This window comes from Pinus tabuliformis, chromosome 3_1 (assembly GCF_031772625.1).
Source record: "Pinus tabuliformis cultivar Carrire ecotype Pingquan chromosome 3_1, CPIR1, whole genome shotgun sequence".
Lineage (NCBI taxonomy): Eukaryota > Viridiplantae > Streptophyta > Pinopsida > Pinales > Pinaceae > Pinus > Pinus tabuliformis.
Genome location: NC_142301.1, coordinates 403,607,491 through 403,623,538, shown reverse-complemented (window position 1 = coordinate 403,623,538; position 16,048 = coordinate 403,607,491). Strand labels below are relative to the sequence as shown.

The 16,048-nt window shown below is 39.7% G+C and overlaps 1 protein-coding gene across 1 annotated transcript; it reads left to right on the top strand.

Moving 5' to 3' along the window:
- The first annotated feature begins 118 nt into the window (after positions 1-118).
- LOC149187441 (uncharacterized) lies at positions 119-586 on the top strand. The gene has a single exon (XM_089409664.1). The coding sequence runs from the start codon at positions 119-121 to the stop codon at positions 584-586; it is 468 nt and encodes a 155-aa protein (XP_089265790.1).
- The last annotated feature ends 15,462 nt before the right edge of the window (positions 587-16,048 follow it).

The window sequence follows — 16,048 nt, the reverse complement described above, 5'->3', positions numbered from 1 at the left end:
GACAAATGGAACAGTGTAAGATTTTAGCAAGATTTTGGATCATGCATTGACAAAGGTCTACAACGCGCAGAGGAATGACTAGGACATGCACGTACTTGCTATTTTATGGGATTATACGATGACTTGCAAGAAGTTGATAAGCCAAACAACATTTAGACTGGTCTATGGGATTGAAGCAGTAATTCCTATGCAGTATATTGTCCCAAGTTTACGAATTGCAGCATTGACAGAAATGGCAGATCGCAAGACCCTGGAGGAATGGCTCACACAGATCATGGAGTTAGAAGAATATCTCTTTCTTTTCGGATTTCACCAGCAAGTGCAAAAGGAACACAAGAAGTCATGGCACGATCAACATATTAAGCTGCACACATTTAAGGTAGATGATTTAGTGTTGTTATATCACAGAAAGTTCACGAAATTTCCAGGAAAGTTTCAAATGCACTGGTTGGGTCCATACTTTATTAAGGAGATCACAGATGGTGGCATAGTTCAGCTCACGAAGTTGAATGGGGAGCCATTCCCTAAAAAAGTGAACGAAAGTAGGCTAAAGTTGTACACATGGGATCCTGCCCCTGCACAATGACTATATGGAAGCAGGATAGTCTTAGTAATCAAGGAAGTTACAAGGGATTTCGGGACTATAAACTACACTACCCGATGAAGTGAAAAGCATGGTAGGGAGGTAGTGCGACCGACGACAAGAGTGCGACAGGTGAAGTTGTGTTGCAAGAGTTGTACCATGGATGATGACACTGTGTAGATGGGTCCAAAAGTAGCCGTTAGAGTTACTATTCATGATTTTATGGCAAAAAAATTAGTTAAGAGGAGCCAGTAGGCATCATTTATGCAAAAATATTTGGAGATCTGCCACCAAAGATGCATTGATGATCAGAAATTGGGGGGAATGGTCGGATTTGAATTCAAAATCTCCTATAAACTGTGCATGTTGGGCCACCGAAGAACAGTTTGCATTCTGAAGTTGTACGGGCGCTTTGTTTTTTGAATCTTATGAGTCATCAATTCTAGGAGGATTTCGTGTCAAGACTAGCCTTTGCAACTTTACCTGAGTGGAACCAGAAGATCATTCTCCAACAAATTGCTACTACAAACCCCGCAAAAGTCATGAGTTGTGAAATTTCCATCTCTGACGTGGCGACCCCTGAGATATCAAGTATGGAAGCTACAACCCCTGTGCCTACAACGCTGAGGTTTCCTAGCCTAAAGTAATATGCTGCCAAAGAAAAACAAAAGAAGTCGATGTCGGTGAGACATTCCTCGGAAGACCTCAGAGGTGTGACAGAAGGAGAAAAAGGATAAACAGCCAGAGAAAATGGTCAATTTAGAGGAGGAGGAATACCAAGGTGTGAAGGAGTTGGATGCGGAGGAGGGCAAGCCTCTCACACGGCTCCCAGCATATATCCCTTCGCGGAAGGGAAAAACCAAAGTTACTGAAGACCCAGATTTTGGGAAATTCATAGTTTCAACACCCCTGTTGCCTGGATAGGTGGAATTTGAAGGCACAACATTAGCATGCATTCTAATGCTAAAAATGGAGGATTGGGACCTCGCAGACCATGAGAGGTTCCCACTATTTGCGACTAGCAAGTATATGATGAGAATTTACTACGAAGAGACTAGGGTTACGTGGTTAGAACCCATGAAGTGGGTCAGAGGTGTTGAGAAAGTGGGGTTGTTGCACATGCTCTGGATAACACATTTTCATAGGTAGACAGTCAACACGGTGTGTGTGTGCCAGCTCCTTGCATTGGTGCACGATGGGTACCTATGGCTTGGGGAGCCCATTCTAATCATAGACATGGTAATTCATCAGATCACAAAGATGCCCTACAAAGGGGCGGACCCTACCAAGGAGTTTGGAGGGAAAAGTGGAGAGAAATATTTATCGGATGAGATGAAGGCAGAGTATGGTCTAGTCAAGAACTCATGCATACATTCTATCCACTCCATTCATGACCAAGCGATGCAGTTTTCCACCCAAATTCTTGTAGGGAAAATCATGAGGAATTTTCGCTTGGATGAAGTTCCAGCACTGGTAATATCATTAGCTACCTAGTGCGTGAAGGGAGTTCAATAAAATTGGGTGAAGTATCTATGCAAGGAGTTCCTCGTGAATTGTCACAAAGCTCAGGAAGAGAGCAAGCCCTTCCACTATGTGTGGCTATTACTGTTTATTTTATTAGTAGAATGGAAGTTTCCGGAGGACAACCAGTTTCCTTTGCAGGTAGAAAATTTACCAAAAGTAGTGAAGTTCACTTCGCTGTGGGCCACAAAGGATCTGAAAAAGGATCAATGAGTCAAAAATTTTCTGGATCTTGATGGAGATGTATCTTCGAACGGTTATCAATCAAATTCCAAGGTTGTCTCCAACCTTGTTTGAGCAATTAACAGCCTTCACGGAGTTCAAGGCTGATTTCCACATTGTTTCAATCAGGGCACAAAAGGACCCAAAGCACCTATGTCATAAGATGTCATATTTGCTATCTAAGATGGACGTACAAGATATTGTGGGGATTTTTCCAATAGAGTGGAGTGAACCCATGGAACTTGGTGTAGGTACAAGCAAAGGTGCAAAGAGTTCTGCTGCGCAGTTGACTATTGCGCAGAAGCGTAAGGAAGCAACTAAGAAGGCCACACAAGCTCTGGCTAAGTAGAAGAAGAAGGAAGTTGCTACTAAAGGAGATAAGAAGAAAGAGCATGTGGAGAAAGAGCGCGCTAAAAAGGAACATGATGAGAAAGAACACCCAGACATAGAAGAAGTTGAAGAATCAACCTCGCAACACAAAGATGAACAGGAACATTCTAGACGGGAAAGAGGTGGTGGAGAGGAGTAGAGAACTCCCTTCACCTTGAAGAGGTGCAAAAAGGAGCACACTATTGGGCAACGCAAAAAGCATAAGTCAGATAAGCAGATGTGCATCGACCCAATGGTCCTTACAGAAGGGGATCTCAATGAGATCGACGATAAGGTCCGCGATACCACAACATAGTTATTGCAGCAGTTTGAGAAACAGTATATGCAGACGCTAGGGAGTGCCCAAAAGGATCTAGTGAGATGTAGATCCAGATTGGCAGGATTCAAGCAAGAAGGGTGAAAGCGAGCCTGGCACGAGGAAGTAGAACAGTAGCAAAATTGGAATGGACTCTAGACCTTAGAGTGATACCTTTACCATAAGTGTCTATTTGAGTCGAGTCAGAGGAGGAATGCATTATGCTAGGTATAGTGAAGGACAAGGGAGTCAACTTTACCATGAAGCCGCTTCAGACCCTCCATGTGTTGCATCAGGGGGTTTCGGATGAGCTAAGGATCACGTAGCAGCGTGACCTCACCGTATTAGTGATTTTAAGGTGAATAATGAGAAGATGTTTGTAGAGAAAGCTCAGGTGCTAAAAGAAAAGGAGGAGCTATAGACATGAAGTCAGAGTCTGGAGACAAATATAGAGAAGGCTTGCAAGACAGTGCCATAATTGAACATCTCGGAGGATGTCACAGCTTCCACAAAAGTCTGAAAATTGGCTGTTGCGGTTCGCGCATCAAAGGATGAGATTGGCAGGTTACTTTCAACTTTAAAATGAAGATATTAGAACTGTAGATAAAGTTGTATCCACCTACTCCGCCAGAGGTTTAGGAGCAATGCGAAGCGGTGATCAAAGAGAATATGAACACATTAGATGCCGTAGTTATAGATAGTGAGATGATGTTTGACCAGGCAATGGAGTTGTGGACAAACTTGAAGGAGGACCCGAACTTGTAGATGCTGAACAAAAATGTTAGGGAGACTTAGCATAAGTATGATGAAGTATGAGCAACTACATGCACTTTGGCACCAGCGCAACGCCTTGTGAAGTTACAGGAAGGCAAAGAACTACAAGCACAAACAAAAGAATTATAAAGAAAAGAGGTCCTTCTAAAGGCTAGATCATTTTTGTGGCTAGAGGAAGCCTGTCAACTTACTCTCTCACTTCAGGAAACGCTAAAGGTGCTATAGTAAACACAAAGGACAATGCACTTAGTAGTGGAAGGCCCGACAATAGAGAAGTTGGTAGAAGAAGTGCAACAAGCCGCGATGCAGAGCGATGATGAAGTTGCAACATTACAGGTCAAGCTATGTTGTCTCCATAGCAATATCGAGGTGCCAGCTGAGTGACTCGAGGGCGAGGCATGATATTTGTGTTGGGGGTTTTTGGGATAGGGTCCCTAGGGTCAGTTTTGGGGTTAGTTAACGCAAATTTTGTAAGTTTTTTGCAAAAGATGTAAAGTCTCCACGAAATATGGATGTGGAGTGCGCAGGGAGATAGGAGTCAAAGGGGTCTTAGCCCCTTGTTTGGATAAGTAAATAGGTTGTTTTTTAGGCTCACCCATGGTCCGCGAACTGTCAGTGTCAGTATCTGCATACTTCCATTAGGGATCAAACTTGCTCTTTGCATTGTCATTTTAGGGGTCCCATACTGAAATTTTAATATCATTTCATTAGGTCATGCCAAACTGATCCACTGATGGTTGTCTTCTCTTCTAGAAGTCCAATTTCTCCCTCATAGAGTATACTTGCTGACCCTTCTTCAGGTTGTCTTTAGTTATGGTTTCAGGGTCAATTTGCAATCATGCTTTCATTAGGTCATAGGGCATGTTTTCATTAGGTCTTAGGGTTTCATCACCAAGGTCAAGAGCCTAATTTAAAGTGTAAATAAAGGTTAGCAAGGGTATGAGGATGATGAATAAGTCAAGCATGATGGCTTGTAGGTCATAGTTACTGAATAATTATCTTTTAACCTAATGTAATTTTCACCTCAAAAACATGTTTTTGAGGTGAAAATAGAGTATTTTTTAATTTATTTGTATTTATTATGTAATTTTAAGTCACTATATGTAATAATGATCCCAGCTACACCATAACATCTCTCCTTGTTTCAAGACAAAGAAACACTGCAAAAATCAATTCAAGTTGAGCATTATCCACCTGCAAAGACACAAAGAAGAAAAGGCATTAAAACAAAGTTTTGAGAAGGACAAGAAACATTAGAAAGTAGGTTTTTCAAGTGAGAAAACAAAATCTACACCTATGTAAGCTCTCACATTTCATTTTCAAGTTCATTATTCTCATTTGGCAAGCAAGGAGTCCAAAAGTGAGAAGAAGAGGAAAGTTTGAGTGATTTTTAAGTGAAAGAAGGTTGGCGCTGCGCTTCTGGAGCTGTGGAGGAGTGGCGCTGCACGTCTGAGGTAGACAAGGGTGGCGTTGTGTGTTGAGGACTTGGCGCTGCGTGTTGAGACCAATGTTGCGCGTCTGGAAAAATTTTGCAATGTAATTTTACACTAGCGCTGCACTTCTAGGGTGGCACTGCGCATCTGTGCACCACTGCTGCGCATTGTGCAGGAGGGCTAGAAAAGCCTCAAATCTTCATACAAACCTCAAATTTGATCTCTCTCACTTGCATACAAGTAATTTGACCAACTTTGCTACTGTTTTGGTTTGCATATCACACTCATAAGAATCATTCTCCATGTTAATATGAAACCCTAAAAATCTCCCTAATGATGCCTAAAACCCTAAACCCTCATTGTTCATCCTATCACCTATCCCTACAACTCTAAACCCTATCCCTATTCCCTTATCCCTTTATCCCTTTATCCCTATTTCATATCATTCCCATCCCTTTATTCCTCTTCCCCAAGGGCAATTTCTCAAACAAAACAAGCCCTCCCTCTCATTTCCTACTCCCTCATTCATTTTTAGCCCATAAAGTCATTTCCCATCCCCTCACTCCTAAAACACTCTCACTCATTCCCTTCATATAAACTCTAGCCTTGCAAACATCGACATAGAGGACCGAGACTATGAGGAGGAGGAAAACACAGGCAGTGACACCTTAGTAGTGGGAGCTAGGCACCTGAGAAAACCACACAAGGAAGGCAGAATTATAAAAGAAGAGCCATCAAACCTTAGGGAATTACAGGCCTCTCAGTTGGTTGTCACATGTTTCAGATATCTTGGCTGCTTTGAGTTCTGTGAGCAGGTAGAGAGAGTTCAACACCACCCTGAGCTCACTAGACTTTTTGTAACCCATTTTTAGGACAACAAGGTGACTCTTGCTGGTGTAACATTCACAGTCTCACCTTCCATCATTTTAGAGGAAACTAGGATTCTGAATGTAGGGGAGAAGTGGTACAAGGCCCAGGACTTGGATGAAAACTACTATGAGCCTTATATCAAACCCGGTACAGAAATGAGGTGAAGAGATTTTTTCCTTTCAGATTTCTTGAATATAAGTATGTCCCCATGATGAAAATCATCATGAAGTATTTCACTTGTGAGGGAAGATTTTCTAGGTTGTATACCTATCACATCAAACTCCTCATGCATTTTACCAGGGTGAGGATGTTAAACCTCCCTTACTTCTTGTTCAGGAATATTGAGAAGATGGCTCATTTTGTCCAGAAGAAGCCATATCCTCAGCAGATGAGCAGTCTCTATCACTATTCCCTTATCAAGATGATTGTGCTTCATCATCTCAATATCCTCAACATCTCTTGGGAGACCTTTATTTCTCATGACATCTTCAGGGGTCCTTGAATTCCTCCACCAGTGTCTCAAGAAGCAGGAGGGCCTTCTAGCAGTGCCCAAGTGAAAATAGATGAGGAGGCTAAGGAGACTAGAACTACTGAGGTGCCCATTTACATGACATATCATAGGGGCACAAGGAGATTGTTTGCAGCCGATAGGCAAGTGTTTGTTCCATGAGATGTGGAAGGGACCTTGAATTCTTCATTAGCTCATAGGCAAATGCTAGCTCCACAGTATGTGGAAGGGGCTTTGCCTTCTTCATCGACATAGCAGGTATAGGTGCAGCAGTTGCACAAAGGGAAGGAAAGGATGCTGGAGGAGAGTCTTGATGATGAGGAGGAAAGATACTTGGACTTGACTGAGCATGATGAGCCAAAGAAATGTTATACTCATCATGGAGTGGAAATCATTGACTTAGAGGCTCAAGACGAAGAAACCATAAAAGACATCATCATACAAGAAAGGAGGCTCAAGTATAAGCTTTGGCAGACAATTTGGAGAGGGGTAAGTATGTCATCACATATTTGGAGCAAGAAAACAAGCAATTGAGTGACAAACAAGTCCTCATGGAGCTCAAAATGCTCAAGGTGAAACAACAAAGCGGCAAAGAGGCACAAGTCACTTTGACTCCTATTGAGAAAGAGATTGAAGATGATAGAGAGACTTTGCTTGAGAGAGTCAAATTGCACCTTGAGAAGCTACTACACAAGGACAATAGAGACAATCAGATGAATAGGCACATGGCCTATCATTACAGGACCCAAAACAAGATTTGCAACATGAGGGTCAAGAAAATGAAAGCTACGTTAAGGCGGGCTTTGAAAGGAAAAAAGGAGGAGGATAGGCTTAGGATGCTTGCTGATGCTTCTTTAGCTCATTAGGACACTTTATGATGGTGCTTCTCACCAATTTTGGGCAAGTTTAGAAGAAATTTTGTCACTTGCAAATTTTGGAATTTCACACACAGGAAAACTGCTTAAACGTGGCGTTGTGCTTTTCCTAGGGGAAATAAATGAAAAAATGGCTTGCATTTTTGGATTTATAGCGATGATGACATGCACCCCATCAAGCTTCAAAGTTTTTTTGGCATAACTGGTCCACCAAAATGTCAAAAAACACCCTAAAAATGACCTTTCTGCCACTTTTCGGACACATAGAAGCAGTCTTGGGAGAATCAAATTTTGATGGGTCAAATGAGCTTCAAATGCAGAAGTTATAGGTGTTTTGGAAATTATACTTGAATACCTTTCCAATGAGCTATCATAAGCACAATTTGGATGCCAAGAAGGCCTCAAAAATGGACCTGAAAGTGGTGTTGCACATTGGGCTAGTGGCACTGCGCGTAAGGCAGTTTTGCTCAGGATGGCTATTTTTCCAGTTTTTTACTATGTGCTTGAATTATATCTCATGGAGACTGATTTAACTTTGTAAATGATGACTTGGCATGTAACTATAATAGGTAAATAGTAATATAGGGTAGATTCATTACCTTAGGAGTCAGTTTGAGCTCAAATGAATAAGCTTTTCACTTTTAGAGGCAAGTTGTTGAAATGCGTATATTCCTGTTTCTTGTTCAGTATTAGTTAGATTAGCTCCTCATCTTAGGGATTCGACCTCTGAGGATGGGAGGAGGTTGAATTCATGTCTATATCTTCTTCTTCTTTCTCATTGTAAAGGGTTGGACTCAGCTGGATGCTCATACCTTGATTGTACACCTTCACCTTTTGTAAGCAGTTTGGCAGGAGACTAATAAGAATTGCAGCTATTTTTATGGGATCCATGTGGTATGAGTTTTAGTACAGTTTCTTCTTATGTTATCATATGTTAATGTGTTTTATGTGTTCCAATAATCATTTCATTGCTTCTATTTAACTGTTTCCAAGTTGATAGGTAGAATTCATTACATCAGTGCTCTGCCTTGGGAAACCATTCACCATTTCTTGTTTTCTGTAGTCTAGGAAGGATCCATGATTTTCACATGCTCTTCTTATCTTCTCACCAGTCTAAAACATCTCACTTGATCAAGCCCTTGAGTGCTAAAGCTTATGCCTACCTTGCCCCATTGAACACCCTGCAATTCTGACCTAATTCCCTAGACCTAAATTGTCCATCTCCTCCTGATTCGGCCAAAACCCTTAAAAAATCCAATAAAAACTGTGTGCTACTATAGCTAGCCAAAAATCCTTTTCCTGATCCAGTCATCTTGGCTGAGATCCTTACGGAGAGAGCCCTCTCCCGGCCTAGTAGGGCTAGCTACTTGGCTAAGCGTGGTTTGTGGTTACCCTGGCTTGCCTTCCTTCAGCCTGAGGTTCAATCCAGGTGATAACATAGTGGCGACCATACTAGAGAATGAAAGACTAATCACCTTGGTAATATCTTTCATTTGAATTCTTAAGCTTATGGATGATGAGTTTTAGAATTTACTAGGCTGAATTGGAAAGTTATAAAGCAATATATAAAATTTCGAAATTTGAGCACACTGGCTTCGAGAAAGTACACTAGGGCCAATCCAGATCCAAACCCTACCCCAGTAGTGGATAATCCTAACTTGATTTCAAGAAGACTCAAAAGACAAGAACGTTCAGTCAGTCTCACACCTTCAATAAAAGTAGATTCCTGCCCTGATAAGTGGTTGTTTTTAGAAGATCTCCCATTTGATCTATCATTTGAATTTTCCCTATTCAGAACCAAATCTGAAAGTTCACTTGACGATATAGTTCTAGATCTAGAGTTTATTATTGATCGCGAACTCCAAAAGGCAAACCGGCCAATTGATGAGTATATCCTAAATTCCCCTCAATCATCCCTCACTACTACTAAGATCCCTGAGCTTTCTGAACTGGTATCCACTACCCTTAGTTCATCATTATTCCCTTCAACCTATGAAGTTCATTCCCAACCTCCATTCATACCTTCACTTCCCCATCAACCTATCATTCCCCATCAATCACCTATTACTCCCAATTCTCCATCAACTACTCCATCAACTCCTAGTAGCCCGATCCTTGCTTTAAATTGACCTCGAGTTATGGCTGCCCAGTATGCACCCCTTGTTTTACCTCAGAATCTTGGTGCCATGCCCGCTGATTATCAAACCAAGATACCTTTTTTTGATGCCACTCAAACCATTACAACTCAACAACATGTTGATAAAATGAATGATTTCTTTGACCTCCATGAAGTAGAAATTGAAGATGTGATGATGAGATTGTTTGTACAAAGCTTTGGAGGTGAAGTTTGAAAATGGTTTAGAGCTTTACCAACAACTTCTATCACCACTTTACCAATCCTCCATAGGCAATTCCTAGATCGGTGGGAGGTGAAGAAGAATCCACTTCAGATTTTGTCTGAGTATGAGAAAATCAAAAGAAATGTCGGCAAGAGTGTGCAAGACTATTGTGTGAGGTTTAATGCAGTATACAATGCTATTCCCGCTAAAATTAAACCATCGAAGGGATTGGATTTGCTCAAGTTTCCATACGGTTTTGAGGCTAATATGGCATATCAGTTGGGTGAATGAAATCCTACCACACTTGAAGACATGAAAAAGAATGTTGTGAGTGTAGAAGCAAACTTTCTCCCCAAAAGAGCAAGAATGAGATCAGAGAAAAGAGTGACCATAAAATAAGAAGCATCTACTTCAGATGTAAATATGGATACATTGATTCGAACAATGGGAAGGATGGTTGATTGGTTAACCATTGTAGAAATACCTGAAACACCAATCCAGAATCCAAATTTTAGAGGACAACAGCAGCCCCAATTCTGAATCAAGCAGAGAGAAAAAAAGGCACCAGAGTAACCATCACAACAACAGTAGATCAGAATTCCCTTACAGCAGAATTATGTTCAAGGAATGGAAGAAGAAGATGACGAAGATCTAGTAATTGAAACAAATCAATTTTTCAATACTAATGGTATGCCTATATTTCTAACTGAAGATAAAGAATATGCAGAAGTTCCAGACATAAAAAGGGATGAAGATTACATCTTAGCAAATGATGTGGTTTTGGAGGCTGAATATGATGATTATCAGCGTGGTTATATGAATGCTTTGTCTTCACAGCAGAAGTAATATTGTTTAAGGAGCAGAGATGTACCGGTCAATCCCATTCAGAAAAGAAAAGATGTGCAATCCAAGAATGATTCCTCAAACACTCAGAAGAAAGGGAAAGAGATTGTTGATCTGAGTTCCAGCAAGGTACCATCAACAAGTATCACTGCAAATGAGAAGAATAATCAACAAAAAGATAGTGCAACGAAAGAGCAAGTAGATAAGAAGGGCATTGGTGTCAAATAGGTAGAGAAAGTTTCATCCTTTAATTTAGAAAGTGAAATTGCTAAATTAAAAGTGTCCATTCCTTTGACTGAGCTGGTTAAGAATAGCAATTATAAACACCATGTATCTAGAATATTGCAAATTGATCCTTTGTCAGACATGGTGAATGTCGAAGATGATCATCCTGAACTCATTTTTGGCCCAGCCATAGAAGGTTAGCCTGAAGATAGTGAAGTCCCTCCCTTTTATCTGAGTCTTAGACTGCATGAGTACATTCTCCATAATTCTATGTTAGATTCCGGAGCTTCTCACAATTCAATGCCTAAAGCCATTATGGAAAATTTGGGCCTAGATATCACCCAGAAATATCATGATTTTTACTCCTTTGACTCTGGTAGAGTTCGTTGCATTGGTCTCATCAAAGATTTGGTGGTTTCTTTAGATCAAATCCCAACCAAAAATGTCTTGATGGATTTGGTAGTTGCTGATATACCACCTCGATTTGGTATGCTCTTATCTAGATCGTGGGGTGCTAAACTCAAAGGAACTTTACAACTAGACTTCTCTTATGCTACCATCCTTGTTTTCAGTCAATTGAGGAAGTTGAAACAGGAAAAGAAAATGAAGTACATGATCACTAGTAAAGAGAGGCATGTGAATCTTCAAATAAATGTTGTACATACTAATTTAGAGTCCTTTATTTTGCACTCTGATAGTGGATTGAATGATATAGATATTCAGCTTGTAGAAGTAGATGATGTACTAGAAATTTCCAAGAATTTTAGAGCAATTCTTAATCAAGAAAAAGAAAAAATAGCAAGTTCTTCTGAGCAGCCCACACAACAGCAAAAGGTCAATGAAGAGTAGAAAAATGAAGTAATCAACCAAGGTAAGGTAGAGAAGGAAACATAATTTCAGCATCTAGAAGATGAAGCCAGCCTTTGGAGCATGGAATTTGATGGCGCTGTGGGTAAGGATGGTGCTGGTATTGGAATTTGGATTCGAAGCCCTACTTTCCAGCCTGCCAAAGTCCCAAGTAATGTTAGAGTATGTTCCTACAAGTTAGTTTTTTATTGCTCTAATAATGAAGCGGAGTATGAGGCTTTGATTACAGGTCTTAAAATTTTGAAGAAGCTCAATGTGAAAAGGATTTCAGTTTATGGTGATTCAGAGCTGGTGATTAAATAGGTAAAAGGAGAATATCAAGCAAAGCATCCACGGATGAGAGCCTACATAAATGCAGTTCTGGACATTTTGAGGATGTTTCCTGAATATACCTTGACAATAGTACCATGAACTCAAAAGACCATTGCAGATTCACTCGCCACTACAGCCAGTAATTTGAAGATTCCAATGAATTCTAGCAACAAATTTGAAATTCATGTCAAACATAGGCCTGCTATTCCTGATAATTTGAGGTATTGGCAAGTGTTTTTGGATGATAATGAAATTAATGCCTTTTTGCAGAATGAAGGAAAGTTTAAGAATGTGTCCATTGATGATGATTGTGATTCCGATGAACGAGAGATTGAGGTAAATTAGATGGAGGTTTTACAACTAAAGGATAATATTATTCCTAGAGGTCTCATACCTTGAGAGGAGCTTTTTGATCAGGATGATGTGGCAAGAAAACTGAGTTTGGTTCCTACGGACAAAGGAGTTGAAGATGTAAATCTTGGAACAGCTGACAAGCCCAAGCTTGTAAAGTTATCAAAAGAATTGTCTCCCAAAGTAAAGGCTAAGTATGTTAGATTACTTTCTGAATTTTCTGATGTTTTTGCTTGGTATTATTCAGATTTGAAAGTGTATGACAAGGATATCATTCAACATACTATTCCTATCAAGACGGATCAAAAAAAATTTAGACAGAAGTTGAGAAGAATCAATCCAAAGCTACTGCCATCCATCAAGAAAGAGGTAAATAGATTGTTTAAAGCTGGCATCATTGTTCCAATTAGATTTTATGATTGGATTTCAAATTTGGTCCCAGTATGAAAGAAGACCGGAGAAATAATATTGTACATAGATTTTTGGAACCTCAACAAATTTTCCTTAAAGGATAATTACCCACTTCCTAAAATGGACCATATTCTGCAAAGAGTAGTTGGAGCATCACGAATGTCACTACTTGATGGTTACTCAGGGTATAATCAGATCTTGGTGAATGAAAAAGACCAAGATAAAACTTCCTTCACAACACCTTGGGGAACTTTTCAGTATGCTAAAATGCCATTTGGATTGAAGAATGCCGGAGCCACTTTTTAGCGGGCGATGGACATAGATTTTGCCAATGAGACGGATGTTTTCTTGGTAGTTTATTTAGATGTTTTGACGGTATTTTTGGTTCTGATGATGAACATTTGCACCACTTGAGGATTGTCTTTCAGAAATGTAGGAAGTTCGAGATTTATCTCAACCCGAAGAAGAGTCTTTTTTCCATGGATGAGGGTAAGCTTCTTGGTCATATCATTTCTAAAGATGGTATTCTCATTGATCCTTCAAGGGTGGAGGCGATTCAGCATATAGATTTTCCGCACAACAAAAAGGAGATTCATGATTTCAATGGTAAGATGAATTTCTTACGCAGATTTATACCAAATTTGGCTGAGCATTTACATGAAATAACTAATATGTTGAAGAAGGACAACACTATGAAATGGATCGAGGATGCCATGAAATCATTCAATTTTGTAAATTTTTCTTTGACTATAGCCCCAGTCCTTATTAGTCATGATTATACTCATGATTTTATTATCTTTTCATTCGCATCTGAGCACACCATGGCTGCGGTATTGATGAAAAAGAGAGATCAAGTGGAGAAACCCATTGCTTTCTTCAGTAGGACTATTTGAGACGCTTCCTTGTGGTATAATATCATTGAAAAACAAGTGCTGGCTCTTATAAAAGTATTGAAGATTTCAGATTATACATTCTACATTCACATACTATAGCATATGTTACGAATGAAGCAGTCAAGGATGTTCTCATGCAAACTAATCTAGAGGTAAGAAGAGGTAAGTGGATAGCAGCAATGTTGGAGTATGATCTTGAAATTAAACCTACCAAACTGATCAAAGGACAAGGCTTCGCAAAACTAGTGGCTGAATCAAATCTACATGCTCTAGACATAAATATTATTGCAGCAATGTCAAAGGACGAAGATGGTGGCTCACTCATTCAGGTATCAAAAATGTTTCTCAAATCACCTTGGTATTCTGTTAGAGTTTACGTTCTTCAGCATCTTTCACCTCCTCCTGGAATGTTAAGAAGTAAAGATAATCACTTAAACTCAAGTCTGCAAAATTCTGCATTTTAAATAGTGCTCTCTACTGGAAAGATCTGGGAGGAGTTCTTCTTAATTGTTTGGTTGAAGATGAAGCTCAATAGGTAATGCATAATTTTCATAGAGGTGATTGTGACAGTCATTTCTTTTGGGAAACAACATCTAACAAAGTGTTGAGAGCAGGATATTATTGGCCACCTTTGTTTTCAGATTTGTATAAGAAAGTGATGGGCTGCCATGAATGCCAAGTTTTTCAAGGAAAAAGGAAGTTGCTTCCTCTTCCTTTGAATCCAGTTGAAGTAAATGCACCTTTCCAGTAGTGGGGACTTGATTTCATAGGGGAAATCCATCCCACATCATCAACACAACACAAATGGATTTTGACAGCTACCGATTACTTCACCAAGTGGATTGAGGCCATTCCGACAAGGCAAGCCACGGACACAGTAATTATCCAATTTTTAGAGTCTAATATCTTGTCTCATTTTGGGTGCCCTCACAAGATTATGACAGATAATGCAGTAGCATTTAATTCCAAGAAGATGGTTGAGTTTTGAAACAAGTAAAATATTACATTGGGTCATTCCACGACATACTACCTGCAAGGCAATGGGCTGGTTGAATCATCAAATAAATCCTTGGTGAACATTATTAAGAAAATGTTGGAGGTGAATAAGAAAAATTGGCATCGAAAGCTTGTTAATGCCTTTTGGGCTGACAGAGTGAGCAACAAGAAATCCATAGCTATGTCACCTTTTGAGTTGGTTTATGGTACTGATACAATATTTCCTACATCACTTGCAGTCCCGGTCATGAGATTGTTACAGGAAGCTGGTAGCAAATAGGATGATATTTAGAAAAAATTAATCAAATTATTCACCTTCAGCAAACAAGAGAAGAGGTTTCCCAAAACACTTTCTGGTTGCAAGAGAAGATAAAGAAGATTTATGACCAAAAAACCAAAGCAGAAAAGTTTCAGTTGGAAGATGTAGTGTTGCAATGGGATGCACGGAAAGAGGAAAAGGGAAATCATGGTAATTTTGAAAATTTATGGAAAGGACCATATAAAATCTCAACTTATTGGGGACATAATGCATTTTTTTAAAGGAAATGGATGGTCAGGAATGTTCAGGAGGGCCAGTGAATGGTAGGCTCCTGAAGCACTACTACTTTTGAGGTTGTTCCCTAAAGTTACTTCACCTTCATTATATATACCAGTTTGCTTTTCCTTGCAAGGTTTCAAGTACATTGTCATCTGAGCTTGGGGCCCAAAGTGAAGGCTATAAAGTTTGAATTATTAGTGTCAAGTTTGGTTGATTTGGTTTATAGTCAAGTTTAGAGTCGGCTGTGAGTCAGTTTTTAGTTTGTATTGAGTCATTTCTCACCTTTTTTTTTGTTTTGACCGTATTGCCCAATGGATGAGGCACTTGGTCTGCGGTTTTCTTGACACATCCAAGGAGCTTCCATCGCCAATAAGGCCAATGTTAGTGTCAGTATCTACATACTTCCATCGGGGATCAAACTTGCTCTTTGCATTGTCATTTTAGGGGCCCCATATTGAAATTTTCACATCATTTCATTAGGTCATGTCAATTTGATCCATTGATGGTTGTCTTCTCTTTTGGAATTCCAATTTCTCCCTCATAGATTATACTTGTTGACCCTTCTTCAGGTTGTCTTCAGTTATGGTTTCATGGTCAATTTGCAATCATGCTTTCATTAGGTCATAGGGAATGTTTTCATTAGATCTTAGGGTTTCATCACCAAGGTCAAAAGCCTACTTTTAAAGTGTAAATAAAGGTCAGCAAGGGTATGAGGATGATGAATAAGTCAAGCATGATGGCTTGTAGGTCATAGTTACTCAATAATTATATTTTAACCTAATGTAATTTTCACCTCAAAAAC

Excerpts from the sequence above, each read along its gene's own strand:
- LOC149187441 (XM_089409664.1), top strand. The coding sequence starts at position 119 with ATGACTTGCAAGAAGTTGATAAGCCAAACAACATTTAGACTGGTCTAT.